The following is a 9662-nucleotide window of genomic DNA, read 5'->3' as shown; positions in this document are numbered from 1 at the left end:
TTTGAGAATTTAGTAAGGGCATTAGAGAATGGTCTATCTGATGAGGGTAGTAATGGAGCTGCCTTCGGCAAAGCAACGACCTCAAAAGATGCTGCGGGGAGCAGTAAGGGGAGATCTGGAAGAGGAAAGGGAACTTTTCAAAGCAACATGTCCAACAAAATGAATGATGATAATCACACAAAAATCATTAAAATCGAATGCATCTAAGCAGTGGAAGATGTATAATCAACCAGTGGAAGATGCACAATTAAAATCGAATCACACAATCAACAAAGATGCACAATTAAAATCGAATCACACAAAAATCACTAAAATGCTCACTGTTAGGTCAACAGTAAAAAAACTAAAAACCCAAGACCTCACAGTGTAAGATGCACAATCAACTAGAGGCATCTAACAACTCATGAGAAGCCTTGTAGTTGCAGGGGAAGGGAACGCCACGACACGAGTTAGGTCATGAAAGGAGAGGACTCAGGAGAAATTACCTAGGCGTCGTGACGTGAAGCAAAGCTTGGAGCGCGAGTGAGGACCAACGAGGCAGCGATGACGACGGAGGACAGAGGACTAGTGATGACGAGGACCGCAACTGAGGGCCAGCAATGACAATGCAAGTGAGGGCTTTCAAAGCAGAACAACAGTGAGTAACTCAACTTCAGCACAACACGACCATTTAGTCACGACTCGCGAGTAAGGGAGCTCAACTTCAAAACGGCGCCGTTTCAAAAATTTCATAAACTCGTGGACTCGTCGCAGACTCGCGAGTCTACCTAAACTCGCCCGAGTCTGCGCTAAATCAGACGAGTCTATTCCGATTTCGATTCTACTTCCGATTCAACTCGTCGATCCTTGGTGGAATCGTAAAATCATACGATTTCACGAGTTAAAGCGCGATTTTAACAACCATGGTTTTCAGCTTTGGACCGAACTTGTAACTGGTTAACGGTTTAACCGGTCGGTCCGGTTTTAATAATCTTGTTGGATACCCTTATAATTAGGCAATAATAAATTGATTGATGATTTAAGTAATATACACGCTTTTTCATGTGTTGTCTAAATATGGTGCAAACGAAATTGTTATAAACATTATTATCCGAATAGGATGTCATCACTCCTTTAACACACCACCTTTTCATTTTTTTTTCACCTTCAAATCTTCAATAAATTAAGGCTAACGCACCTTTTGTAACTGTTGTGTACACAATGACATTACTTTCATATTGAAAAAGGGGCCGCATACATCAAGCATATAAAAAAATGCACCCCACTAATAGAGTGAAACAAATTATTCAATGAGACCAGAATGTTCTCTTAATAATAAGAAATAACTAAGAAAGAAACTGTAAGATTCGCGAACAGTCCTCATTCTCATGATGCAATTATGGAATTGGAATACAATTTTCACCTTGCAACATCTTTTACTTTTGTAAGGTCATAGTTAATTACACGTAACTTTTTTTGAAGAAATAATTACACGTAATTTTCAAACCATATTTACATAACCTCTTGGAGGTCATAACTTCTTTTTATTATTATTATTTTTTATTGGAGCTTTTATTATTAAAGTTCAATTTGAATAAACTTCTTAATAAACACTTAATCAACCAGATAAAATGAGTTAAATTTTTCCCACAAGTTGAAGTCAATCAATACATCTCAACTTAGAAATTCTCTTTTTTGAGAGGAACTTAAAAATTCTCTCGTTTACTTTTTTCACAAATATAAAAAAAAAAATTGATTTGTTTTATCTCTTTATTTCATCTTATTTTCTTTTTCTATGAGGATTTGTCAAAAAATTTATCTAAGTTAAGCTAAATTACTGCAAATTTAATTTTCAAATGCAACCATTAGTATTAGATTTTCCGTACCTGATGGCCCTTTTCCTATTTCTTCTGCTAATAAAAATTGAATTTCTCTCACTAGGAATGATGCTGCCCCTTGTTTTCCGCTCTTTGCTGTAAATTTGTTAGCAAAAAAACAGAGGTTTGTTAGGGACCACAAAAGAATGGAGCAAACCAAATAGAACCAGCACCATGTGGACAAATGAACACGGATGATACGGCAGGCACATCATACGAAACCATGGATTAGGATATTGTACATTACACAGAAAGAAAGGAACAATGAGACCCACTTGAACTGTGTCCTCTCCTGAAATGCCACTTCCAGCTGCTTCTTTCTATCTATCCACTACTAAAATGCTAAGGATCAAAGCTCATGGATGTTACTAACCTTCCAAAGTTACTTATCAAGGACTGAAACTTTTATTTTTAAAATGGAACTTTGGATTTTGAAATACTTGCCCATCTAATAATTTTGGGGTGTAAGGGAGGAACCATCTTACCCTACAAAGCTAGTGTCTATTCTAACGAGTGACACTTGATTTTAAGAAGCCGAAGTTAAGATCTCTCACTCAACCATCAATTGCAACAACAAAGAATGAATACAACTAATCAACTCAAGATCTAAAACACCTTAATCTCTGACTTAGGTAGGTTTGAACCTACCCATGACTTCACAAAACTTTTACCAAAACACCTTAATCTCTCCATTGCAGCACGGATTTGCTCTGAAATTGCGGTGTAGAGACATCTTTGTGCTAATTCATCCAAACCATCAGGAGTGCTGGGCCATCCAATGGTAGGGAATGACTCATTACGAGACTGGGAAATAGCCTTTTGCCTCATTGCTGGAAGGTCGAATTCAATTGGATCACCAATAATTATGTCTATTTTCTTATTCCATAATGGTACAGGAGGTCGTCTACCAAACATGTATTTCTCTGGCATCACCTAGAAATATGAGCAAGCATCAATAACCGGAATAAGCTTACAACTTAAAACATCACTATTCAATCATTACGCTAGCCAGAATTTTATAGATCAAAAACATGTACAAAGAAAACCATGAGGAAGCTTGCTCATTCACCATTAGGCATCTATAGCATTTATATTGGGACAAAAAAGAAAAAACAACAGTGATAGAAAACCAATCTCTTATGCAGTGTGTAATAAAAGAAATACAGAAAACAGTAAATCACTAGTAACAGTAAGGCATCAACCAACCAGAATAATGCAAATCCAGTCTCCCTTAATGCAGAAACTATTCAGTGTCTGCTGGCCAATATAATATTAAATTATAATAATTTATCAAATATTTAAGGACTACATAAATAATCATATTTTCATGACTTTAAGCATGCCTATCAATCTCAGATAATGGTGTAGTGGCGGGCCCAAAAAATGCTATTTTTCATGTATGACTCCAAAAGGCCAAGCTAGCATAGACAAGGGGTGGGTATGAATCCATACTAGCCCAGAATAGCGAGACCAAAAGGGGAATATGCCTTCCTTGCCCAGCCTCTGTGGATTTATACCAATGGTACATTTATGGCAATTTGAATCGAGAGAATAGCAAGTTGATTTAAGGCTAAAATGATGGGGATCATCGTGTTACTTCCCAAATTTTGCCTTTCCTTTATTGGTTAAGTGGACCTCGAGGTGACACTCAGACAGCTCAATGCAGCCTAGGTTCAAGCTCCTAAAGGGGCGTAGGAGCTTGATGTTTAGTACTTCAGCAAGCTGTAATTGGATGGCTCATACATATATAATTATAAATGCTCAAAATTAATGATTTTTTGGGGGAAGAATTGACGATAAAAAGGCATCTTATGCAAAACAAACATGTAAGTAACAAAGTCAAGGAAACAATATATCTTACGATCTCAAACATTCAATAAAAGTCTTAAAATTCAGTATCTTCAAGATAATCTTCTTTCTGGGTCACTATTATTATTCAGTGGCCAACACTGGAATGTTGCCAGAAACAGATTTAACAGAAACAATGTGGCCACAAACAGAGAGACACTGTCTGAACCCAAAAGAGAAGGTTGCAGTCACACAATGCTGAAGAGAAGGTTTCCAGTGATGGAGGGTTGGTGTGCTTCAGAGTTTAGAGTGGTGGGTGGGAAACAGAGACCACAATGGAGGGAAAGTGGGGAAAATTAGGATTCCCCCCTAAGATCTGAAAAGAGGGTGGAATTCCATTTTTACCTCTAAAATGACATTGAAACAGGACCAAAAGGAGGCTTTTCAGTTTCAGTTTCACCACCCATTGGCGTTGCACTGCTGTTGCATGTGAAAATCTGTGGTTTTGGCCACAATTTCAGATGCAAGCCAAAAGATCAATTGAAAGTGCTCCCAGTGGGTGAGAAAAAACAGCTAGAAGTATAGAATATAAAGCTTATAGGGAAAGCAGAGAAAAGCTGAATTACCTCGTGAAAACCATGATGGACAATTGGCAATACAATTGGAGTTATAGGTGCTCGAACAATTAGGCTAGCAGTTCCCCATTTCAACCGCCTTATAGGCACATCTTCTTGATACACTTTTCCTTCTGGAAAAGTATGAAGCTGCCATAACAAATTCAGAAATGATATATCAGTTCTACTTTACTAGTAATAAAGAATTTTTCATTTGGGCAATAAAACACCGTTTGGCAGCATCTATCTAATTAAAGCACCAGCTTTTAGAGAATTTCTGAAACTAGTTCTCTGATGGCTGTGGTATACCAATTTACTGTATCGATTGACCTTCATAAAAATTGAATAAAGATTAAGTGTAAAAGGCTCTGTTGATCATTGATTCTTTTTCTTTTTTTTGCACAAATAGGAAAGAAAGCTTATGTTTAATTTGGCCCAAAGGAAAATGTTTAATAATAAATGCTTTCCCTAAATCAGAGGCACATACATCTTTTTAATTTGGCAATTTTCTTGTCATAAAAACAAACCCATTTTAAACTCTGCTTACCCAGTGATGCAAGGGAAAGACCATATTCAATTAAATAAAAAGAAAATTAAAACATCCATCAACCAGCATTAATTTATTGTGACCCACTTAGAAATTCAAGTAACTAGAAATTCTTCTCCCTTCTTACTCCTCCATCCCTCATTCAATTCAGCTCAAAAATCCAAATTTTATCAAGCATGGCTTGGAAATAAATAAAACAAATTGCAGTCTAGAGCATATTTTATGTGCAACAGCAGAGAATGGTCGCTGAAGCTTTGGTGATCTAGGAATCACCAGTGAGAAGTGGGTTTGGTTTAAGATTTGATCTTCAATGAAAAAACTGAAAAATTCACTATAAAATAATCATAGAAAATAAAAAATGAAAAGTGCTTCCCAATCCAAAGAACACCTAAGCAACCTTAGAATCAGTTCCAAACTACTAAATCAATATCATGAATAAACCAATTTCTACCCTCCATATACACCTGTTGTAGGCAACATTAATTTCTTGTACATTGAAATTACAAGTTGCAGCTATGAATATGATTGTGGTTGGGTAACTAAATTGCAGGCAAAAGCAAGCTGCAATTGTGGATTGACTGTGGCTGTATCATGTGATACAGTCCACATTTAAAACTTAGACTTGCCCATTTGAAGCAAGGATATTTCACCACAAAACCAAAACTACCTAAATAAACTATCCTAGCATTTTGTTCTGAAATGTTTAGAAGTCACTAGTAAAAGGAAGATGAATCACAAGTCACAACCATGATCCATCATGCAACTGAATAATTCATAGGAAGATGATAGGAACCCAACAGCGAAGAGTAAAGACAGACTGATATTTTGTTGTATTTTATGTAAGCTTCAAAGCATAAAAGGGTAAAGGCATGGTTATCAATAGTGGAAGGCCAAACCTCCGCCATATAAACAAGCCATTGTAGCCTATGGGGCTTTCATAGCTGGCCTCCACAAACTGCTTATGACAGAGCTGCAGAGGGGTTGGAAAACACAACATTATAGTGTAATGGTGGTGCTATGGCAATTATTTAAGAAGGAAAAAGAACAGAGAGGTACAAGATGGCTACTTGCTCACACTTCCCCAGAGTAAAGCTCCTACAGAAAATACTCCTCTTCCCTTAGCATATAACTGAATGAGAGAATAATCATTTATGCCCTTTCTCCTCTAACTAATCTCCCTATATAGTCTTCCCATTCTGCTATGCCGTCTCAATCCCTTTGTTTGGCATTCTGTGTATACCATCCAAATATTTGGCCCATGAGATAATGGGTCTACCATTTGTCATTCAGGATCATGTTTCATATTTGGATTTACAGTAACTTGGAAAGTTTGTAACCCATTTAACATCAACATCCAAGAAAAAACAAGAACAAATATATTCCTAACTATACTAGAAGGTCATTATAATCATCACTTTAACATAAACTACCCAAAATATTATAAAAAAAGAGTTAAGCTTGTATGAGGGGAAAAAGTATTAAACGTTACATATAGATACCCATTCTCCATCTTTTAAGCGCTCAAGAGCTTCAATCATGTGCTCTTGATAAATTCCACCACCTCTTGTAATAGGTATGCATTTCCCTGTGCAAGTTACCATTTTAGAAACAACAGTACTCTGTAAAAACAACTAGAAAAGCTTTTCAGCATATTTTGATGCATATATTAATAAACTTCAACCCAATCATATGAAATAGACAGCAGTAAAGCATCACAGTAAGTATTAACCTTCCGATTCAAACATTGTTAGCCTAGTGAAGTGAAATGGGTTTAATTCAATGCTACTGAACTATAGACAAAGACAACACACAAAAGGACTTCATCCAAATCACCACAATGTAATACATTCATTGAAGAAAGGCCTTGATAGTTGATAAACAGATTTGTTATATTCAATGACATTTTTGCCAATTCTGTTTTTCTTTTTTCTTTTTTTGATTCAGAATTAAATTTTGGGAGTCGAAAGGATACTAAAGTGCTTCAGCTGCAAATTTCCTTTTCAACAACTTTTAAGCAACAGATCTGTTGTGTTAAAGTATTGTCCCAAGATGAAAAGAAACAAGATGAGGGATCTATGTCTCATCTCAATTACACAACAGAAAATATTTTTCATATTGAAAGTAAAAATTAGAAGGATTTACTGTTAGCCCAATTATTGTAATTACATAAAGGCTATACAACATACAATGACTTAAATATGTTTTTGGTCCCAGTAAGTTAGTGTTTTTCATTTTTGGTCCCTCTAAGTTCATTTTTCTAATTTTAGTCCTTGTAAGTTGGCATTTTTCTATTTTTGATCCCTGTAAGATATTTTGCTCATTTTTATTCCATGTAAATTTGCGTTTTTCCAATTTTAGTTCTCTTTAAGATACTAATTTTTCAATTTATAGTCCCCGTAAGTTTGTGATTACAGGGACCAAAATTGGAAAAATACAAACTTACATGAACTAAAAATGAGCAAAATATCTTACAGGACCAAAATTGAAAAGACGCAAATATACAGGGACTAAAATTAGAAAAATGAACTTACATACACCAAAAAAGAAGAAATGCTAACTTAGGGGGATCAAAAAAATATTTAAGCCACATATAATTACCCTATTTACATTCTTTCATCTCTAAGGGTGTGTATCTCTCTGTCAAACTTATAAAGGTACAGGGTTGTTCTTTTGACTCATTTTCTTGTCACTTTTCCTTGTTTCCTCTGTTGTTTTGTTTAGGGAATTCCTGATCCTCCAGTCTTGTACGCTCCCTTTTCTTAATTAATGCTTCTATCATTGGTCTAAAAGAAAAAAATAAGATGACAACACAAACAATACCCAACCATTATTTTCTGGTCTTTGTAAGCTCATCAACAGTGTCACAAAAACAAAAGAAAAACTTCTCAGTTTAAAGCACAAAATGTTATTTGAATCGTCCCTTTTCGATGTTCTTCATAATCGAGAATTCTCCAACACCCCTCTTACACACACTGCATTGCACGTACACGGCTACTCCACTAGGTTCACGGAAGACACTGACACACCTAATTGCTCAGTACAAATGTAACAACAACAAAACAGTACTACTACACATGAGCAATCAAATCCAATCTAACACAGTTGAAACCATTTAACAGGTTGTCGATTACCACATGTTATCACAAAAACACAATAAATAGCAATTGAAATCAAACTTACCGACCCGAAAAATATAGGAATAGAGGGCATTCTTGAAGCATATATCTTCGGCAGCGAGAACCCACCGAGCTAACTTGGTGTCGAAGATGGGAAAACCCTTGAATCCCCACATAACCGGATCATCCAAACTGCACCATTTTTTACATTCACAAATAAACAAAAACAAAAGAAAAAAAAAAAGAAAAAAGAAAGAGAGTGTGAGTGCTGACGTGGACATGTGATTGCTAACGTTAATGAGGGGGACGCAGTTGGGTCTGGAGCGGACGAGGCGGAGGAGAGTGTCGGCGTTGTGAACGGCGGCGGTGTTGAGAAGAGACGACACCGTTTTGGCGAAGGCGCCCACCGCCGCGATCACGACCTTTCTCGAAATGCCGCGGAGGTGCTCCGCCCTCGCCGCCCACTCCATCGTCCGTGACATTGCCGCCGCCGCCACGGAAGAGAGAGAAATTCAACAAACAAATTCTGATTTTCGTTGCGTTGGTTAAATAAGAATTGGGCCAATGACTCTGAGTCTGATGTTTTGAAAGCTTGCTCTCGCTCCACCTTACTTCTACTTCCTGTTCTTCATAAAAGCAGTCACAGAAATATTTGTCAAGATTGCGACAGATTAACAACCCTGCATAGCAATGATATATCTTTATGTTTGAACTAGTTAGCAACCGTGAAATGCATATTTTTTTTAGAATACAAATATCTCAATCTAAGGTAATTATGTTAAAGTCGATATAATTATTATAGGTATTTTTAACGTAACTGTAAGTTGAATTCAGGACATTTAATCAGGAGGGAACAACCCATGCTAGTTGAAATGTATCTGACTTTCATTTCAAATCAAACTTAACTTATATAAGTCATTATTTTTTATATGTAAACTAGTTTGCAACAGTGCACATGCACGGGTTATTTGCTAAGTGAGTTTGCAAACCTTGATTAAAAGTAAAATAAAGTTAAAGTCAAATACACAAATAAAGTATAGAGTATAAACCAACATAATATCATTAATATTTATAGGTATTTGTTTTGCCGAAACTACATCACCAAGATTATTTTTTTTCAAAATCCGAAAGGCTAGGAGGCTCGCAAAGATGTCCCCAACTGTGAGACTCGGCAGAGTAAACATTAAGCCTAGAGCAACAATGGCTCCAATGAACAGAAATAATTTGAGAAGACGATACATCAACCGAAAATCTGCACCGAATTACTTTCTACCCATGGATACAATCTGCAATTTCAGATGCCACTAATTAATAAAATCATTATCAAGCACAAGCAGAAAGATCAAACTTTTTTTAATCACCGAATTAAGGATAACCATGACAACATAAACCTGAAGAGAAAATGTATGTCAGGAAACTATTATCTACATATACAGTGATTTCTGTTATTTCTTCTCTTTTCTTTATACCTGTAGTAGATTGATCACCCAATATACTCCAGAGCAAGTTGTTGTGTAATTCTGTTCCAAAATAGAGGCATATATCATCATCATATTATGTTGACCAGTGACCACAAATGCAAGAAATGAAAAACTCAAATTGTGAGTAGAACAGCTCATAGGATACCAACTTTTCCAATCTCTAATGCAAGTATCATGATCCAGACAGCGAAAAGAAGTCCAAGTTCATTCCAATGAATATTCTCAATGACAAAAACCTGCATGATAGTTTTAGATTTCAT

At 36.1% G+C, this 9662-nt stretch overlaps 1 protein-coding gene across 2 annotated transcripts; it reads right to left on the bottom strand.

The window, feature by feature from the left end:
* Window positions 1–821: 821 nt before the first annotated feature.
* Window positions 822–9662, bottom strand: LOC100810131 (N-acylphosphatidylethanolamine synthase). Of its 2 annotated transcripts, XM_041010417.1 has the most exons (8): window positions 9552–9662; window positions 9391–9441; window positions 8195–9207; window positions 7986–8113; window positions 6305–6390; window positions 4271–4408; window positions 2505–2789; window positions 822–1952 (listed from the first exon to the last, which is right to left on the bottom strand). In XM_041010417.1, the coding sequence occupies exons 3-8, from the start codon at window positions 8401–8403 to the stop codon at window positions 1917–1919; spliced, it is 882 nt and encodes a 293-aa protein (XP_040866351.1). In that variant the 5' UTR covers window positions 8404–9207; window positions 9391–9441; window positions 9552–9662; the 3' UTR covers window positions 822–1916. The 2 variants fall into 2 exon arrangements, with proteins under 2 accessions (XP_040866351.1, XP_003547876.2); XM_003547828.5 differs by lacking the exon at window positions 822–1952 and having other exon boundaries at window positions 2068–2789.

The sequence above is a fragment of the Glycine max genome, chromosome 16, assembly GCF_000004515.6.
Source record: "Glycine max cultivar Williams 82 chromosome 16, Glycine_max_v4.0, whole genome shotgun sequence".
Lineage (NCBI taxonomy): Eukaryota > Viridiplantae > Streptophyta > Magnoliopsida > Fabales > Fabaceae > Glycine > Glycine max.
This window is presented reverse-complemented; position numbering and strand designations above follow the sequence as displayed.

Coding starts and splice junctions, on each gene's coding strand:
- LOC100810131 (XM_003547828.5), bottom strand. CDS start 8,403: ATGTCACGGACGATGGAGTGGGCGGCGAGGGCGGAGCACCTCCGCGGC. Junction 6,391..7,985: donor TTCCTATATTTTTCGGGTCG/GTAAGTTTGATT, acceptor TAACTTGCACAG/GGAAATGCATACCTATTACA. Junction 4,409..6,304: donor GCTTAAAAGATGGAGAATGG/GTATCTATATGT, acceptor TTGTTATGGCAG/CTTCATACTTTTCCAGAAGG.